At 54.7% G+C, this 19,170-nt stretch overlaps 6 protein-coding genes across 6 annotated transcripts; 2 read left to right on the top strand and 4 right to left on the bottom strand.

Moving 5' to 3' along the window:
* Window positions 1-912: 912 nt before the first annotated feature.
* BO95DRAFT_455910 (putative pH signal transduction protein PalI) lies at window positions 913-3,023 on the bottom strand (the record flags this gene model as incomplete). The annotated part of the gene is made up of 3 exons (XM_025588377.1): window positions 913-1,399; window positions 1,468-2,734; window positions 2,834-3,023. The coding sequence occupies 3 exons, from the start codon at window positions 3,021-3,023 to the stop codon at window positions 913-915; spliced, it is 1,944 nt and encodes a 647-aa protein (XP_025438870.1).
* A 1,770-nt stretch (window positions 3,024-4,793) lies between these two features.
* Window positions 4,794-5,357, bottom strand: BO95DRAFT_238162 (uncharacterized protein). Its single transcript, XM_025581330.1, has one exon. It carries the CDS (start codon window positions 5,168-5,170, stop codon window positions 4,850-4,852), a length of 321 nt encoding a protein of 106 aa, XP_025438871.1. The 5' UTR covers window positions 5,171-5,357; the 3' UTR covers window positions 4,794-4,849.
* Window positions 5,358-5,543: 186 nt separating this feature from the next.
* Window positions 5,544-12,422, top strand: BO95DRAFT_455911 (DUF3433 domain-containing protein; the record flags this gene model as incomplete). Its single annotated transcript, XM_025588378.1, has 13 exons — window positions 5,544-5,589; window positions 5,684-5,724; window positions 5,764-5,896; window positions 5,921-5,957; window positions 5,988-6,008; window positions 6,045-6,159; window positions 6,184-6,519; window positions 6,541-8,006; window positions 9,218-9,545; window positions 9,596-9,736; window positions 9,788-10,501; window positions 11,751-12,233; window positions 12,264-12,422. The coding sequence occupies 13 exons, from the start codon at window positions 5,544-5,546 to the stop codon at window positions 12,420-12,422; spliced, it is 4,020 nt and encodes a 1,339-aa protein (XP_025438872.1).
* A 221-nt stretch (window positions 12,423-12,643) lies between these two features.
* BO95DRAFT_446095 (uncharacterized protein) lies at window positions 12,644-14,292 on the bottom strand (the record flags this gene model as incomplete). The annotated part of the gene is made up of 4 exons (XM_025587296.1): window positions 12,644-13,732; window positions 13,779-14,125; window positions 14,175-14,235; window positions 14,287-14,292. 4 exons carry the CDS (start codon window positions 14,290-14,292, stop codon window positions 12,671-12,673), a joined length of 1,476 nt encoding a protein of 491 aa, XP_025438873.1. The 3' UTR covers window positions 12,644-12,670.
* Window positions 14,293-14,771: 479 nt separating this feature from the next.
* On the bottom strand, window positions 14,772-15,318 carry BO95DRAFT_467001 (uncharacterized protein; the record flags this gene model as incomplete). Its single annotated transcript, XM_025589258.1, has 2 exons — window positions 14,772-15,066; window positions 15,128-15,318. 2 exons carry the CDS (start codon window positions 15,316-15,318, stop codon window positions 14,772-14,774), a joined length of 486 nt encoding a protein of 161 aa, XP_025438874.1.
* Window positions 15,319-16,306: 988 nt separating this feature from the next.
* BO95DRAFT_446098 (uncharacterized protein) lies at window positions 16,307-18,690 on the top strand (the record flags this gene model as incomplete). Its single annotated transcript, XM_025587297.1, has 3 exons — window positions 16,307-16,596; window positions 16,676-16,730; window positions 16,793-18,690. The coding sequence occupies exons 2-3, from the start codon at window positions 16,676-16,678 to the stop codon at window positions 18,688-18,690; spliced, it is 1,953 nt and encodes a 650-aa protein (XP_025438875.1). The 5' UTR covers window positions 16,307-16,596.
* Between the last annotated feature and the right edge of the window lie 480 nt (window positions 18,691-19,170).

Raw genomic sequence — 19,170 nt, forward strand, 5'->3', positions numbered from 1 at the left:
GCGTTCCTTTCTCTCATTCGAAAAGATGCAGACATCAATCATCTTGATGCCGAAAACGAGACACTTGGCCTGTCAGCAGTTCTTTATCGGGACAAGTCACGAGACAGTTGAGACAGTGGCGGGATGAACTCACAGTAATCTCGTTCTCAAGTACTCCAAACCCTGTGTTTCTGCTTGGTTTTTCTCTTTTCGTAATTTTCCTGGATCTCTCATGCAATAGGGTGATAAAACGCGAGTCTGGCGCAAACCTGTCGTTTGATCTGCAATGAGCTCGACCACCAATGACCGTGCAGCTTGGCTTCTTCAGGTGCTGAGCCACTCTGGGCAGTTTGATATCCATTCTTGGCATTCATTTCCGCACGACGATCTGCACCAAGGCTCTCAGGCAGAAAGGTAGCCAAGATGCCTGGAATGCCAGTTGATGACTCCATTCATGATGTCACGCACAAGATTAAGTTGAGACAGGCATCACACGGGACAACCCCCATCGACATCCCCGCTATTTACGTAGTGCCCGAAGAATCAAGTTATGAAAGTTATGGGTGAGATGATCCCTCCAACCCTCATCAAGTATGGTGGGTCGCAAACCATAACGGAATAATGGAAACATAACATAGTAATCATGCCTATGAGACTAACATAACAATCATAAACTAACAGCAGTCCGTACGGTATCAAGCGCCCGTTGATGAATGTACATCTGTTGTTTTTTCGATGCCAAATCGTAGTGATCATAGCTACAGACGCAGTGCGCTTATATGCAAATGCCATGCTGCGCGAACACGACACAAGGGTTCATCAGTCCCAGAAAAGATCCCGTCCAGCGACAGGCATCGTAAGTCCCCGGAAGACCCGTATTCGGACAATCGCAAAGAGTGAGGCAATGGTGTAACGCGGAATTAAAGATTATGTTCATGGAAGGGGGTATCTTGAGGCGTCTCGAGGTATTGACAGGGGCGGCATCCGACTTCCTACTCCGGCAAGCCCTCCTCGCCCGGCACCCGCCTGAAGGTCAAAATCCGGATTGTTCTCCAGCAGCACATCATGCTTCTGTTGAGCCGGAACAGGCGGTGGGCGCCAGCGAGGGTTGATAGGCCGTTGGGAAATGGAAGTGAAGTGGCTTACTTCACTAGTAGTGGGTGAGTGAGGGGCCTCAGCCGAATCATCCGTCGGTTTCCGCTCACCAATGGCACCAGGTGTGAGGGCAGGAGGTAACCGTGGTGGGTTAGCTGCTGCCGACTCGTTGGGGTTCACAAATCGAGGATCCACATCTTCGAAATAGTCGGTTGAAGGCGAACGTGCGTGTTGCCGCGCGGAGCCGTAGCCATGCGCCGGCGAGGGTGCGTGGTGGGCGGAGCCATCGGCTTGCGCCCAGCCAGCACGCGGGTGATTATGCGAACTGTTTGGTTGTTAGAACATACAATCACACATGATCGATCTGTGCCTCCGAGCAGAGGAATAACTTACGGTGTCCGGCTATAAAGGCTTGTAGGGCTTATGGGCTCAGGATATCCGTCGGCTGACACCGCATGCGGCTGGGAATCGGAAGTCACCCCATGCGACACAGGATCAGCAGAGCCTAGGCGTTTTGGCTGCGGCTGCATCTCAATAGCTTGTCCAGCCGCCTCATAATCCGCAGATACGGCCATCCCAATCGGACCCGGAGATGGCTGTCGATGAACACCCGCAGAGGGTGCTGGGCCGCGGTAATCGTATTCAGTTTCAGGAGGGGGTGTTGGCCGAGGCCCTGGCGAGGGACCATAACCACCAGGCTGAGGGGGTCCTCGATAAACTCGACCCATCGCTCCTGGATGTCCGCCTCTCATCGGCCCGCCCGGTGGAGGTCCTCGTGGTCCTGGCCCGTAATAACCCCCTCGGCCGTATCCTCCTCGCGGGCCATATCCGCCACGTCCACGCGGGACAGATCCTGGAGGAGGGGGACCTCGTCGCGAACCCATACTGCCCTCAGAATACTGATTGCGGAGTCCAGCATCGGGGGGTCCGGGGCGCATCCGCGGCCCGGGTCCTTGAACAGAAGGAGGAGCGCTTTCGATATGATCCGGTGGGGCATTGTAAGCCATTACATCACCGCGCGTATTGGCATATAGACCAGTGGGCAGTGCAGCATCACTAGGGGGATTCCGAGCGTTTAAAGGAGTGCGGTCATCGTCGCTGTCATGGGTTGTTGTACGGAATGTAGTGAATGTGGGTCCGACATCAGAGGTAGGAGGCGAACCAGTAACAACCGGCTCCTTGACATCGGCATTGAAGCTCTCCGGCTGGCCCAAGCCTCCTGCTGCTGCCGCGGCGTTCTGACGATTGTAAAAATTCTCCCCACTCATTTCAGCATTTTCTGCGATGCGCCTCTTCCTCGCCTTGCGGCTGACAAGTGTCCGGCGCATGGCACATGTGACCACACCGCAAGTCACAAGCAGAATGGTGGCCACGAGCACAATCCATCCTCCCCATTTGAGATGCGGAACGAACAGCAAGATGTCGACGAGGAAAGCCAAGAGCGACACGAGTAGTGTGGGGAGAAGTAGAATTAGCAGTGCTAGGAGATATCGTGGCGAATGCGACGGGGCATGAAAGTGCGCTGCTGCCGCCAGGCACAGGCAAATGAGAGTAAGAAAGGCTGCGATGGGATGGACTATCAAGATGGCTGAAAGCGACTTCCGAGTACTGGGCGGGATATTGAATTCGCTGCTGCTGGTGTTGGTCGTAATAATGTTATCTGTCACACCAGTAGTGAGTTTCCATCAGTAACCCCATCTGGAGAGCCTCTGAGAGGAAGGGCAAGAATGCGCCGGGCAGAAGAGAGAAGGCAACGAACCATCGGCATAGCCAACATGAATGCTGGTACACTGGTCACCTTTGCAGTAACCGAAGACACCATAATCGACATTCTCGAAAGTCGCTAATGGTATGCTTTTGACAATCGGAGTCGAGATGACGGAGATGAGGAGAAGAACAAATGCGATCAGTAGGAGGATAGTAAGCGGTGTAGCGGGTTTGAGAAGCATGGCGACTCGAGAGCGGAGCGACACAGTCGCCGCGATCGAGAGGCGAGCGGAGAACCAGAAGTGGCTGGCGTGATGCAAACCGAATGGCAGGGATTGACCACAATTGATTAGAGCACGCTGAGTTAGAATTCAAGGTGACCACCAGGGAAGCTCAGAAGATGTTTTGTAATATCCAGTGCAACTCTGCAAGGACTTAATGATTGCCCACCTCCTGAGACATGGAGAGAGTAGGGGAGGCGGGAAGCCTGAGGAATCCGCGACAGAAGTGGTGACAAAGAAGGGTGGATTCGGAGATTGGAGGAAGGTGAACCAATCCGCCCTACTCGGAGTAGATAAGGTATGATCTAACTAGGTAAGTAACTGACTAACTGAATCTAGAAAAGAAAAAGGTAAAAAGAAGAAGAGTAAAAGAAGAATTTAATGGGAGATAATGCGGAGAGGGAATATGAGGGGGCGTGGAAGGATGAAGAGGAGGAGGAGGAGGAGGAGGAAGAAGAAGAAGACCGGTGAAGGGGCGAATATTGTAGAGGGGGGAATTGAAAGAATGACTGGAGTTAGAGGGTAAGGGTAGGAAGGAGTTGGAGGACAGAGAGAGAGAGAGAGAGAGAGGGTGAAATGAAGGGGAGATGGGAGGAGGGAGGGAGAGAGGAAGGATGATTGACGGACGGATGCTGCCTCAGTCCAAGACTCCAAGTTAACTTGACAGTACCGGTAGAAAGACCCGACTGGACTCGACTAGACTGACTGGACTGGATTGAGTGAGTGAAACTGGTGGAATTCAACACTGCCCGCCGCCGCAGTGCAGGGACGGCCGGGCGGAATTGCAAGGTGTATGAGGTTCTGATTGGAGCAATGAGGCAGGATTCCTTAGTCATCGCCGCCACTCTCCAACTTGCACAACGCGAGTAATCATTCTTTACCTACATTTTCCTGTCACTGTCACTGTCACTGTCACTGTCACTGTCATTGCCACTGCACTCGTGGGATGATTACTTGAATCGCTTTTTCCTTGAAAATTTGCGGACGAACCAGTGGTCCTGCCCGTTGATCTGTATCTGGAAGTGGCTAACGTTGCTGCCTTTTCCACTCTACGTATCTGCCCCCTCCCCCCCGCTAATCGCTAATTGCGCCAATGCATATCCACATCTCTCCACGTCCACGGTGCCGCAGTCAGTTTGGAATGCTCCTTCCGCCCCCCCCCCCCCTCTCTCTGGTGCCCACGCCGGGATCTCTTCTGATTTGATAAACCAGAGATAGCGATAATGGGGCCGAGTCCCACGCACTTACTGTCCCGGTTTGACATCTCAAGATCCCACGAACCTCCATGCTTTGTGAAATTAGGATGGACCTCCCAGGACGATGAACCAGTTGCGTGCCCTTGAGCGCGAGTCTATTTTTAGAAGACCCTTGAAATCAGGTACAGCACGCACCCGTCTACATACCACTCATCCCCTAGGAACCACAAGAGGATATGCCGTCTCAAGGCAACGTACCCGAGCCGCAAGACAGGATTGAACAGGGACTCAAATGGATACCAGCAGTGGTCGAAAAGAGGAAGGCATGAAGGTGACGACTTATCTGGACCGTACAGTACATGATGACGCGGAAGTGGGATCGATGACGATAGCCCACCGATTTTGCGACAGGCAGTTTCTCCACGAGAAGCCGAACTTGTGCTATACGCCGTGCCATACCGAGCCTGAATGTCGTTGAACACTTGCAAAACCATAGCCTGCTTGTTGAGATTCTCGAAGAACGACATATCCACTCCCGCGGGGCGGCGTGACAAACAAGCTTGGTGTAATGTGCAACTCGCCTGCATGGAACTAGTCGTTTTGACCAAGATACGATTCAGATGAAACAAAATGCGAATAGAACACGATTGTTCGACTCAGAGTCTTGTAGTGAGATCCTCCACCCACCCACAACTTCACCGTAGTCTTGACAGTGCGGAGTGTCCAAGTTGAATCGATCTTGACAGGAGTGGGTGGGTGGCCTTGGATGGTTCGGGCCGTAATCTTGGCACTGTCTGGAGGTTGGGCTGTCCATCGACTCATCGAGAGAGTCCATTGAGATTCATCTCTCTTTCTGTGTGCCACCGCAATCACCCAACACCAAACACCAAACAGACAGACACACCACGGCATTTATCCGATCAAGCCTTTCCCGTCCAAACTAAGTACGTTTCTCCAATAGCTGGCGGCCATGTCGACCCTAGATATAGCAGCACTACTGCCATGCCGGCGTCCTCTATTGGTCCTGTCTTCGTTGGACCTGCGGAGGCTGGGCTGCGGAGGCTGGGAAAGACAGGCGCCCACATCGCCAACCACCTCGAATAGTCAATAGCAGCCCAATTCAGAGCTCTTTTCTCCCTTGCTTCCTGCCCCGACCATCTTGTCTCTCTTATCTCTCCCTCGACCGGCTCGGGTCCTACGCGCTGGGAATGTCCATGAGATATCTCATACCGCGTTGCAAGTGAGCGATTGAAACACATACATTCCTCGGTTGACCCCGACCGTCATGTTAGCTCCGGGATCGGGCAATGTGAGTCTGCGGACTGTCAGTTGTAAGTGGAATGTTGGATTTGTTCGACAGCCGGCTAGAGATCCCAACCAACCTTGGTCGATTGTGGTTTGAACCGATGGCCTGACTCCATGCAGCAAGTAGACCGCAGATGATACACACCGAGGATCAACAATCCGTTGCCGCTTCAGATGACTATTACTCTTTCTCGAGCCAGAGCTCCAGCGCAAGGTCTCGGACGAGTGGCAGTCGAGTCAATGTCGTGCGCTATGCAACCCCCAACTCTCGACCTGCATCCCGTCCTCCTTCCCCTAGCATATCAAGAACGCATCTCGCCCCGCCGGTGGCTGGTGCGCGATCGCAACCCTCTATAGACTCCTCGAGCGACAACAGAATCTTCCTGACACCCGCGTCCCAAACAATCCGCTCCGTCGAGGATAGAGAAGTTCACCTGAACCCCATGTCCCATACCACATCCAGCCGGGCTCCCGCCGACAGCTACGCGGGACGCCCACCAACTCCTGGGATGGACGACTCGCCTTATATTCATTTCGCCATTAGCCAGCTGACGCGTGATGAGGAAGTGGCGGGCCCTAGGAGGAGAAGTTCGATCGTGAGCCGTGACTCTCCCGCTGAGCCGCTGCTCTGGGATGATGGCTTAGGTTGCTTCATCCGCTCACATGGACCTTCCTCACCTCCGGACGTCAGACACCGGCCGAAATCTCCTATCTCCGCAAGAAGGTCGCCCCAGAAGTCGGTTGACCCAGAATCTTTCATTCCAGTGGATCCCCCAGAGGAAAGCCTACTCTACCCTGCATTGGACTATGTGCCTCCTGTATTGCGCACATGGGCACTGGCCGCCCTCACAATCTGCTGCTTGCTCATGATTGCCGGAATTATTTTCTGCAATGTCTGGTCCCCAAGGCATCAAGGACTTTGGGACTATGAGAGACAGGGTGGTGCCCATTACTTCGTGATGCAATTTCTACCGCAGATTCTAGGCATGTTTATCACCATCTGGACTTTCGTGGTTCAGGCTGCCGTTTACCGCACCATGCCTTTTGCTATCATGGCATCGGAGCGGCCGTACGACCGCATTCTGCAGAGGCTGCCAGTCACGTCACGCAACTTCATTCTACCTGATTTCTCACATTTTCGGCATGGAGAGGCGCTAGTTGGATTCTCTTTGCTCTCAATGTGGCTCTCAAGTTTCATCGCATTGCCGCTCCTGAGTTGTTTGTTCCAGGCCAAGTGGTATGAAATTAACGGCCAAGGCACGTGGCGATGGGCCTCCGTTCTGGCTGTGGGCTGGACGCTGGTGGCAGTTTACGGACTGACGACTATTGGGCTGATTTTGCTCATGCTTCGCTTTTTTCGTACATGGTCAGGCTTAATGTGGGATCCTGTCAGCCTGGCGGATCTCATTTCGGTGATTCAACGGTCAAACATTCTGCATGACTTCGAACAGTCCGAAACATTGCCGCAGGTTGGGAATTCTCTCGAGCCCCGGCTCCTTCGACTGGGTTATTGGCAATTATCAAATCGCGGCGAGTTCTTCTATGGTATTGGCGAGGCTGATGCCCCGATCCGAACACCATCCCTTCACCACCTGGAAAAGAATCTTCAGATGCAGTCGCACGGGCTGTCCAAGGTCTCAGTTGATCTTGAGCGCCAGGGTATGGCCGAAAAGGGCGAATACCACGAGAATCTATACACTCCTTCTGTTCGCTACCGCTGGATTCCATGGTTTCTCAAGGATACATATGTGATAGCTTGGACGGTAATCATATGTGCTTTGTTCGTCGCTTTCGTACTGGTTAGCTTCATTCATGACGCCATCCGAGGAGGCTTCCCCCCACGGTTGCCCACATTGCCTTCCACCGGCGGCTTTTCGTCTTCCAACTTCTGCTACAGCTTTGTGCCGGCTCTTATCGGCAACGTCTTTTTTCTCGCATGGCAGCCCATCGACGTCTTCTTTCGTGCGTCGCAACCCTTCGCCTCTTTGTCGTCACCCAACGGTGCACGTGCAGAGGAGAGCCTGTTACTGGCGTATCCGTCGCATCTTCCGTTCCAGGTGACTATCCTGGCTGTCGCCAACAAGCACTACAAAGTGGCTTGGATCTCGTTCATGAGTATTGCGTCTGCCGCCATTCCCATTCTCGCCGGAGGCGTTTTCATTGCGTTGAATTACCCGTCCGAACACGCAATCAAGATTGCAGCATCAATGCCTGCTTTCTACGCGATGGTGGTCTTCTGTGCTCTCTATACTGTGTCCTTCTTGTGTATCTGGCCTCGCCGTCAACGCCACCTCCCTCACGATATTAGCACGCTGGCCGATCTGATCAGCTTCCTCTACCAGAGCCCACTCCTCGCCGACAAGATCTTGCGTGAGCCGAGGAGCAAAGCAGACCTGGTCACGCGACTGGTTGTCGCACCACCCGGGGACCGCGAGCATTCTGTGTATGGCTTCGGGATATATGTTGGCCGCGATGGCAAAGAGCATCTAGGAATCGATCGCCTTGACCGTCCCGGTCGGACCGATATGCTGATCAACACGGAATATACGAGGTAGTCTACGTACTCGCACGACAGTTGAGGAGTAGACAAAAACCTGGTTGGACATGCACTCGAACTCCTACGCTCAATCCCAGCCCCTCTTTTTATGCCAATGATTCATGTATTATGAACGATTGATGAAACTTACGGATATCCCTGCATGTGTTACGGTGTTACGAGCCCAAGTTTCAGCCCTGTATGATGGGCTACCAATGATAATGAGACATATTAATGTACTGATGTATCTATGAAACATGATATTGCTTTTCTTTGTGACCGAACTCCACTTGTTTGCTAAGTTAAATCTTGTTGCATGATCATTTTGAACTTCCTACGTGGAAAATCTTCATGGCGTTTATCAATTCCTGGGTATAGTTCTGTGGATTTTCTTAGCAAGGAGCGACAGCTCGGCTGGTGGACTTATCACGTGAGCGGATAGGACTAACCATGTCTGTTATAGTGCAGGCTTCCGCTCATCATGGATCTCGACCTTATGTACGGCACTGAACTCCGTACCTGATCTGACCATCCGAACCACCCGGATACATGCTGCACTTGAGAATGCTTGTGATGTCCAGATGAAACAGAGATCCGCGTGGCAGAAAATCCATGTGTCTCGACCGCTTGGTATTGAACAATGCACTTAAAGTGTCGATGAAGTACGGAGTACACGGATAACTAGTCCGATCCCAAATTTGTGGGCTATCCAGACTCAGGGGCCTCCACCATGGTCTATCGTGGTAAGCCAAGCACCGGGTGTCAGAACTGCCGGACAAGGCGTATCAAGGTTAGTGTCTCGGATTCTGTAAACGACTACTGTTAATCGCCACTCAGTGCGATGAAACTCGCCCACACTGTAGAGCTTGTGTGCGGACGAATCGGTCATGTCCAGGGTATCTAGATCCTTTTGATGTTATGCTCCGGGATCAGGTCGCCTTCAAACGCAAGAAGCGAGACGCTCGTGTTTCAAATGCAGTCCCAGCGAGTCCGGCCAAACTGGCTTCTCTAACCACCTCAGTGATTGCGGCAGCGCCTGAAACCGCCGTGTCCACCAACGTGACAAGGGCCGATTGGATGGACATTGTATTCGACAAAACCTGCAATATCCCGAAAAGCGTAAACCTGCCTCTTGAAGACACGGTGGCATCATTGTTCTTTAGCTCCTATCTCTATTCACCCAAAGATCCACTGATTCGGGAAGGGTTCATGGAAATGGTGCCCCATGCTTACGCAAACGCCCAGCCTGGGTCGCACTTGAAACTCATCACGTTGGCGGTGTCTTTCTTCTCGGTGTCTGCGTGGACGGGCAATAGGTCATATCTCCGAACCGCCGAACACCTGTGCGTGCAAGCGATATCTAAAACTAGAGAAGCGATTCAAGGCGACATCGACCGGAACCAGGATGAGATTCTGATGACGGTGCTCTTGCTCTTAATTTATGAGGTGACTAGCCCGTTTATTCATTGAATGCTCGGATCTAATGATATGGCCAGGAATTCTCAGCTATGAAGGAGCGCAGGGCCCCAGGCAAGACACATTTACGGGGCGCAATTGCGTTGATAAATAGTCGGAGTCAAGATCAGCGGGAGACGGACCTCTCGATAACGTTGGAAAATGCAGTACATGCACAACTTGTAAGCTCTAGTGGCGTGCAACTCATTGGACTTGTTCGACTAATGATTCAGATCAAAACAACCAAAGGGCTCGCGTATCCTGTCATGCAGACCCCCAAGGTCTGGCCGCCCGCGCCAGTTGCGCCCGAGTCTGCCTCAACTCAACTGTTGATGGCCACATCTGACCTGGTCAGCCTGCGACAAGCATGGGACAAGCTTGTCTTGGACCATCCAGCCGCCAATGTCACCGAGCTCGAGGAGATCCTCGCTCGGGCGAGGCATCTGGACACCAAACTTGTAGCTTGGACACACGCCCTCCCCTCGCACTGGCACCCCGTCTCCGCCACCATGATATCGGATTCCATCCGCAAGGCAGGCATGTACAAGAACCGTTGTGACTGCTACGCGGACATCTGGATCGCCAGCACCTGGAATTTCTACCGCGACTCGCGCATTGTCATCCAGAACATCATCCTCGATTGTCTGCGCCTCCTTCCGCCGCCCATCCGCACAGACGACATTCAGAGCGCCCTGGACACCATCCAAGACCTTGCTACCGGCATCTGCGCCACCATCCCATACTTCCTTGGAAGCCAGTCGAAGCCGGCCCAGATGGGCATGGAGAAGATCGACTATCCCGAGGCGGATGCACGCCGGGTCACCGCGGGCCACCGTCAGACATCGCCACTTTTGGGAGGATGGCTGGCGTCCACGAATCTGTTCAATATGACCATGCTACCTTTGACGGATGAGCTACATGCTTGGATCTTGGAACAGAAGCAGCGGGTGCTGCGGATTTATACATTTGGCTCCGTGGAGGGCGTTCAATGATAGAGCTTGTCCCGGGCTATGTTTTTGGCCAGCTCAACAATTTGTCTGTGTCTCTCTGCCTTCCACTGGATCTCTTCCATTGGAAATTGGCCGGGCGAACGGTTTGAACGCCATAGGAGGTCTTGCATCTCCCTCGACTTTTAGTGTGCCCATAACTCTTATACACCTCTGATGAAGCGAGAGACCTCAGCTGAAAACGGAGGCATACTATACAAAAGCACCCGATACGGCAAAACCTGTGTCATGTTGCTGTGCGCATCCCTGGCGAAGTCGCAACAGTCTTGACCTACAGGATACTTACCAGTTCTTATCCACGGCTCTACCCATGTCAATGCGAGATCTCAAGACATAAATCACTCAACAACAATTTAGCGGCTCATTACAAAACTTGTGCAGCTACTGATCAGACGCTCCACCAGAAGCAGTTGCCCAGAGCAAGCTAAAACACATGACCGGCCTGCTAGATTTCCACGCGGCTCTAATAGAACAACCGCATGCGACTCGAACCTCCTTACTATAAGTTCTGCAGTAGAACAGACATGATTGCAGAACTCGAGTATACATTGTACAGATATGCACATAAAGGAGACAATAGAAATCTGATACTTAGGCTCTTGGAGAAAGAGGAGCCACTTGGTCCAGCACAACCGAGCCAAAAGTGAGCTATCGTCGTAGAAAACAACGCCTGTACCGTACCTTTTTGTCGTGAGTAGGATCTAGTAGATCCGGACCCTTCCACCCAAAGTCACAGCCGTCTTCAAGACGCGTACTCGATAAAGGTCAGAGAGGTGGGTCTACAACAGACAAGCTATCATGTTATCCACGTGCCAACTTAGTGCTCCGATCTGGAGGCAGCGAGAGCGGATGTTCATGAGACACGCAAACACTCTCATAAAATATAGCGAGCCATCATGAGTAGAACACGATCCATGCAAAAGCCGCACGAAGAAATCACGCAGAGGGAACAAGACCGAAGCGCAGAGAAGTGTCGACATGACACATACACGGAGTTAGTGGAGATAAAACGCTCTGCTCTGCTCTGACTAAGCCACCATCGCAACTCCTCTTTCTCCTCTTTCTCCTCAACCCTCAACAAACAATCCTCTCACCCTCATTAACAACACCCTCACAAACAAACCATTCAATCCTCATGCGCGAACAATAAGCATCAATTGAACCCCACCTCACCCACGTCCACCACCAGCACCACCGCCACCACAACCAACAATACAACCCTCTCAAAATGGGCCTCCTCCGCTCCTTCATCCCCGACCAACAAAAACCCTCCACCGCATCCGACACCGACACCCCCTCCGACCAAACCCCCACAAACACCAACACAACCCCCTCCTCATCCCGCCCAGCAATAGAAGAATTCGACCCTCCGCTCCCCAAACTCTGGACGCCGCAAACGAACCTCAAACTCCTCCTCGGCGGCACCGCCTTCCTCGCCCTGAGCCTGCTCACCACCCGCCGCGCGATCAGCCGCCGCCGCCTCGCCGCCATCCCGCCCTTCTACACCAGTGCGCCCTACCACAAGCCCACGGTCAGCGGGGGCGTCGAGGCGTTCGAGGCGCTCAACCTGGCCACGCTGAATGTGCTGGCGTTCGCGATGATGAGTACCGGGGGCGTGCTGTACGCGATGGATATCAATAGTGTCGACGATATGCGGCGGTATGTGCGGCGGGTTTCGCTCTCCGAAGCCGATGCCGCGAAGGGGTTGGTGGAGGGGGATCAGGAGATGGAGAGGGAGGTGGAGGCGTGGGCGGCCAAGGTGCTGGGGGAGAAGTTTGGGCGGGAGTTGAGGGCGCAGCGGGAGAGGGAGATGGAGGATGCTAGGGGTTTGGTGGATGGGGAGGGGAAGAAGGAGGAGTGAGGGTTTCTTTTCTGGGGGGAGCATGGATAGGATACATGGGGGTGGGTTGAAGGATGGAGTTCTTTTTTTAATGGTCACAGGTGCTTCGGGATTGGACAGGACATCGTCTCTACTTTTGCATGACAACATACACATACATACCCTACTCTTGTATTTACGCATCCTTACGGGCTTAAGCTCAAGCTCAAAAGACACACAAAATGCTATGATCAATAATGACAACCACCAACGTTCCTATAACTACCCATCTACTGCTCCATCTGTTCGTATCGCTCCCGCGCCGTCTGTCGCGTCTTTTCCAGAAACTCATCGTACCGACCCCGCGTGTTGCGCCCCGCCTCCTCCGTCGCATCGCCCAGCTTGCTCCCTTGCGCCCCCAAGCCTACCCCCTGCGCATACACCTCGGTCGCAATCGGCGCCGTCATCCCCGTGCCCTGCGCCCCCAGTCCAGACCCCGCGGACCAGCCCATCTTGCTGAGCAGCGAGGCACCCTTGGACGCTGCTGGCACTGCCGGCTCCTCTTCCTTGGCCGCAGGGGCTGCGGGCCGCGGCTTGGCCCCTCCACCAGCCTTGGACCGGCCGAACGCCTGTCGCCGTTCGCGGGCGCGGTCGCGATACTCCGTCGGTTGCGGGATGATGCCGTGCTTGACGAGCTTGCGCGTGGCATGCGCGATGCGCTCCTCATCCAGCAGATTCTCGCGGTGCATCTGACTGAGGCGTTCGTGCAGGTTGACCTGGGCGGTGGACTTGAATTTCCGCATGCACAGGTAGCAGCAGTTCTGGGTGGGGTTGGCATAGGATTGACTCGGGGGCGCGGCGGGGTCCAGCGGGGATGCTGCAGTCTCCGACGTCGGCTGCTGTTGCAGCTCCCCACCGCCGGGTTTGTCCTCGCCATCCTTCTTCTGGATCCCGTGCAGCTCCGCGTGGCGGTTGCTCCAGAACTGCAGATGCGACGGCACTGCCATCTTCTTGGCCGCGGCACTCGCGGCTGCGTCGGCCTTTCGCTTCTTGGCCTTGTCGGCGTCCTTGCTGCCCTTGGTGGGTCCCTCCTGACCAGCCGCCCTGTCTCCCTTGCCGCTGTCAAGTTCCGCTGTGGACACCGTAAGCTCTTTCACATAGGCCTCTTCGTCCCAGTACATGAGTTTCAAGGCTGGGTTGTTCAGCGGACTGAACGTGAATCGTTCATTGCTGGGGGTGGGATTAAGGACCGGGACAAAAACACCAGCATGGATGTAGCTGACCAAAACCGGCCGCGAGGAGATGGTAAACTTGTCAAATGAATTGAGTCGGGTGATGGCAGCTTGTGCATCCTAGGACTATGTTAACTAGGCCTTGGAGCTGCTAAGGGCGACATACCTGAATAGTCGCGAATTCCGCAAACCCGTAGCGCCAGCTCTCGTTGGTTTTGCGCCCTCTCACAAGCAGAACACGGCGAATGGAGCCATCTCGAGCCCCGAGGTTCGAGTCTCCCGTGGTCGAAGCCACTTTAGCTCCCTTCTTCGCACCTCCTGTGGCATCGTTGCTGGAAGACAAAGGACGGTACAACTTGGCCACACCCTTGGCCAGCAGTTCTTCGGTGACCGACGATTCCAGTCCGCGGAAAAGAAGGAACTGCGACGGTTGGTTCTCGGGCGCCGCATCATTATCGCCGTGGTTCTCGACTCTCGGGGCCGGCAGTCCAGGAGGACCGGCGGGGCCGCCATCTGGTCCGAATAAGCTTACTGCGAGTTGACGTCCTCATGAGCAACATACCAGGTCGAGGTGCTTGACAACGAAAGCACTTTTGACGAGTAGAATAATTGACAATAGCACACTAGAGAAGTTAGCGCGTGAATCAGGCTTAGTGGCTGAATTCCGGCCTTACCATCATGCAGGTCCAGTCAGCCTCCGCGCGGGCCCGGGCACGGTCCTCTCTCTCGCGACTGTAGGCGATGCGCACCTTAGTGCCGCGGTCGTTATGTGGATTGGGCCCATGGAGGTAGATGTTGGGAAAATTGCGTTCGACGAACGCCCGCGACTGGTTGAGATCTCGGAATCTCAAAAAGCCCAACTGACGTGAAGCCTCTGAAGCCACGATTAGCTTGACGGGGGCAAAACAGACCAAGCATCACCTACTTGTCTGTCGATCACGAATGACACGGACGTCATCCAGACCATCCACATTGTAGAATTCTTTCAACTCATTCGTGATCTGTTCAACACCTCGACCAGACATCTCAGCCTCTTGCCATCAAATAACGGTGGTATTCCGGAGGGCGCCGCTTTAGGGCGCCGGACACAGAAACATAAAAAGGGGAAGGAGTTATCGCACGTCTTCTTCCACCATATCCACCGGTAACCCATCCATCATCACCTCCCGACTCTCTTGCCCGTAATGCGAATGCCGGCCTCGGCGGGGGCTGCGACTGCGGCTGCGACTGTAGCTTCGGCTCCGGCTACCGTATCCGGGGGAGCGGTAGCCCTCGCGATCGCGGTCCCTGTACGCTGGTCTGCCGCGCCGCGGTGGAGGGGAACGCGAGGAGCGGCGGCGATAGTCATCGCGGTCCCGGCTGCGGTAACGAGGTCTAGAGTTGGGTCGATCTCTGGTATGGTCTCCTCTTCGCTCTGAAGCTGGTCCCCGCGGAGGAGAGTGGGGCAAATCTTTCTCATGGCGAAGCAGAGTCAGTTACTACCATGTTCCAAAGCAAAGAAAAAGATATGTGGACGGTTCATCAAAGCATAGCCTTTGCCCTGTGCTACTGGTTTGCGGGGAGGAGGGCGTAATACCGCCAGGCGAGCGCGATCGGGAAGGCGAGCGATCGTCGTACATTCGGCCGTCCCGGTCATCGCGGCGAGGAACAGGTCGGTGCGGAGGTCCCGAAGGAAACCGGTTATCCTCGGGATTGAAATGCGACATGATGGACAGTCATTGAGGAGTGGACGAGGGAAGAGGTTGGGATGCGCTTGGAGAGATGCCGTCCGCGGCATCAAGGCGCCCGTGCGGCAGAATCATGGGCCGCCTGGGACACCGCTTACTGATCACAGTCGAGTCCGTCCATCCCAGGTCGGTTATCCTACTAGCTCGTTTTGTCTTAGCGGCTCGAGGCCTGGAGTATCTCCATGAGTCCATTCACTAATATTCACCATCCATTGAGGATGCTCTGTGGGCACCAAGAATTGATTTCTTGCTGAAGCTTACATGCTTCGGGAGAGGGCGACACTATTTGCAGCATTTCACCGAGGATCAACACAGTTGTCATGTCATGGAAGCTATCGACTAGAAGCTCAGCAGTGTTCTTCCGCATGATACGAGTGTGATTGAGCCCTTCCGGAAGAAAACATTAATATTCTCTTCAGAGATGCGATGCCATGTACGGTGTGTGTACATTGGCGGGTTGGTTGGCTGTTAGGAGTCAATCTCATACTACGTGGCTCAATTGCTGTCAGTCTGAATTTGGCTGTCTTGCAACCTACCGCAATTGTGATCCATTGCATTATTTAATTCTAGACGCGAGATGCAGTCAATTCGGAGACAAGAATTCAGTACTAAAGAACGAAGACATACATTCTTAGTCGACGAGCGTGATGGACATGCTGACTGGGGATGTCCACGGGAGCCGAGCAGCCGAGGGGGCGGCGCCCTGTAGGGCTGAGCCTCCCGGGCCAGGATCCTTCTTCAGGGAGATCACTTGTAACACACGAATTAACCATGTTTTATGGATTGGGGATAGACATACAGCCACGTCTTCATGCATTTCATATTTTCGACCACCTCATTTGGTCCCATGAACATGGCCAACCCGGTTCGAGCACACCAAATAAATGAAGTCATCAAGTCAGAGCTGACTTTTGGATCTCCTCGGGCCCCGAGATCCCCACCCCGCGCCTTTTTCAAGCACCTTTATTTCTGTTGCCTGGACTGACTGTCCAATCGGCAGCTCTGGGTCAGGGTCTGGTGGAGATTGTAGGGTTCTAATTGTTTCTCTTACCATACTTCTTCAAACTCCGAGACTGTCCGTATGACATGGGTAGTGCAATCACCAGGGGGAGAGGCGCCTCCATTCCAGGCAGCAAAAGTAAGCACCCGCCGTGGCTGAGCTCTGAACTCTGCTGTTTCTTCGGTCCTATTTTTGAGCCACGCACAATTGAGAGAAACTCCCGATTCGCCCTTCATGGACCTGAGCTCATAAAAGACGGTCGACCCCAACGGCTAAGGCGTTCGCCTTGTGGTGGATGGATCTGAATTGCTCAGTTTTGGCGGTCACTACTACGCCATGAAGCTCACGGGGATCTCGCTTTCGACGCTGCTTGCTCTCGGGTCTATCCCTAGTATGACTCTCAGACCTTGTCAAGCCGTACTCATCCTACAATACTGACTTTGGACTTAGCAGGCAGCGTGGCTGTACCTACCTCAGGGGATGTGACATTTGAAGACCTCTCACGACGTGCCCTCCCCAACGCCCCCGATGATTATACTCCCAGCAACGTGACCTGCCCCTCCAGCAGGCCGACGATTCGAAGCGCATCCGCGCTGTCGAAGAATGAAACAGCATGGCTGGATGTGCGCCGTCAGCAGACCATCTCTGCCATGAAGGACTTCTTCGGACACATCAACATGAGCGACTTCGATGCTGTGTCGTACATCACCAACCATGCTTCCAATGTGTCCAACCTGCCCAACATCGGTATCGCCGTGTCCGGTGGCGGCTACCGAGCCTTGACGAACGGCGCAGGTGCCATTAAAGCCTTCGACAGCCGCACGGAGGGATCGACCCGGAGCGGCCAACTGGGGGGTCTCCTGCAGTCTGCAACGTACCTATCGGGCTTGTCCGGAGGCGGCTGGCTGCTGGGCTCGATCTACATCAACAACTTCACCACCATCTCCAACCTACAAACCTACAAGGAAGGCGAAGTGTGGCAGTTTCAAAACTCGATCATCAAGGGGCCCAAGACCAAGGGCCTGCAGATCTGGGACACGGCGAAGTACTACGAGGAACTGGTCAAGGTGGTGGCCGGAAAACGCTCAGCCGGGTTCAACATCTCCTTCACCGACTACTGGGGCCGCGCGCTCTCGTACCAACTCATCAACGCCACCAACGGCGGACCGAGCTACACCTGGTCCTCCATCGCATTGACCCAAGATTTCAAGGACGGCAAGATGCCCCTGCCGCTCCTGGTCGCAGACGGACGCAACCCAGGCGAGACTCTGATCGGCAGCAACTCCACCGTGTACGAGTTCAACCCCTGGGAATTCGGCAGCTTCGATCCGTCAATCTTCGGCTTCGCGCCCCTCGAATACCTGGGAACATACTTTGAAGACGGGGAGGTGCCCTCCAACACCAGCTGCGTGCGCGGCTACGACAACGCCGGGTTCGTCATGGGGACGTCGTCGAGCCTGTTCAACCAGTTCATCCTGAAGCTCAACACGACAGATCTGCCCAGCACGCTCAAGAACATCGCCGCGGACCTCCTCGCCGACCTAGGCGAGCGCAACGACGACATCGCGATCTACTCGCCCAACCCGTTCTACGGGTACCGCCACGCGTCGGCCGCGTACGAGCAGACCCCAGACCTCAACGTCGTCGACGGCGGCGAGGACAAGCAGAACCTACCACTGCACCCGCTGATCCAGCCGGACCGGCAGGTGGACGTGATCTTCGCGGTGGACTCGTCCGCCAGCACGGCCAACAGCTGGCCCAACGGCAGCCCGCTGGTGGCGACGTACGAGCGCAGCCTCAACGCGAGCGGCATCGGCAACGGCACGGGCTTCCCCAGCGTCCCCGACAAGAACACCTTCGTCAACCTCGGGCTCAACACCCGGCCCACCTTCTTCGGCTGCAACAGCTCCAACCTCACCGGCCCCGGCCCCGGCCGCGCGCCGCTCGTCGTCTACCTCCCCAACTACCCCTACACCACCTACTCCAACAAGTCGACCTTCCAGCTCCAGTACGAGATCGCCGAGCGCGACGCCATGATCACGAACGGCTATAACGTCGTCACCGCGGGCAACGGCTCCCGGCCCGCGTACGCCGACTGGCCCACGTGTGCCGGCTGCGCGGTGCTGGCGCGCTCGTTCGACCGCACCGGCACGGACGTGCCGTCCGTCTGCGCCGCTTGCTTCGAGAAGTACTGCTGGGACGGCACGCGGAACAGCACCGAGCCCGCCGCGTACGAACCGAGTGTGCTGATGGCGGACGCGAAGAAGTCCGGCGCCGGGGGCAGCTTCGTCGTGGCGGCGAGGTGGTTGTACATAGTCCCTGTGGTTGCGGTGTGGGCTGGCCTGGTCTAACGACCACCACCGGGCCACAATTTCCCAGCAAGAGAAATAAATCATAAGTCGTCGCAACAAGAAGGTTGGCCTTCACGGTCATAAGCTCGGAGTTACTCTTCCTCCCGCAGTAATCGAACACCCACACCCCAACCCCTCACAACCAACGCTCCGCCTTCAATTCCAGAAAAAGGATAATCTCCTATCCAATGAAAGGCACATCGTGGTGGGGTGGGGTGGGGTGGGGTGGCAAGTTCATGGGAGGATCTTTTGGGGGGTGGTGGGTATCCTCATCTCTGGAGGGAGGGTGGAGGGGGTTGTGGGCTGTGTGCATGTCATAAGAAAAGGAGGAACCCGCGACGGATGGGATAGATAGTGAGTTGAGGAGACGAATGCTGAGATGAGTGGTTGCTGCCAGGAGAGCGAGAGCTCATGGGAAAGTTTACCTCCATTTGGCAGATGTTGTCTGTGTCGGTTTTATCGCATGAAGTAGACTTAGCA

Source organism: Aspergillus brunneoviolaceus, assembly GCF_003184695.1.
Source record: "Aspergillus brunneoviolaceus CBS 621.78 unplaced genomic scaffold BO95scaffold_66, whole genome shotgun sequence".
In the NCBI taxonomy this organism is placed as follows: Eukaryota; Fungi; Ascomycota; class Eurotiomycetes; order Eurotiales; family Aspergillaceae; genus Aspergillus; species Aspergillus brunneoviolaceus.

Excerpts from the sequence above, each read along its gene's own strand:
- BO95DRAFT_238162 (XM_025581330.1), bottom strand. The coding sequence starts at position 5,170 with ATGCCGTGGTGTGTCTGTCTGTTTGGTGTTTGGTGTTGGGTGATTGCG.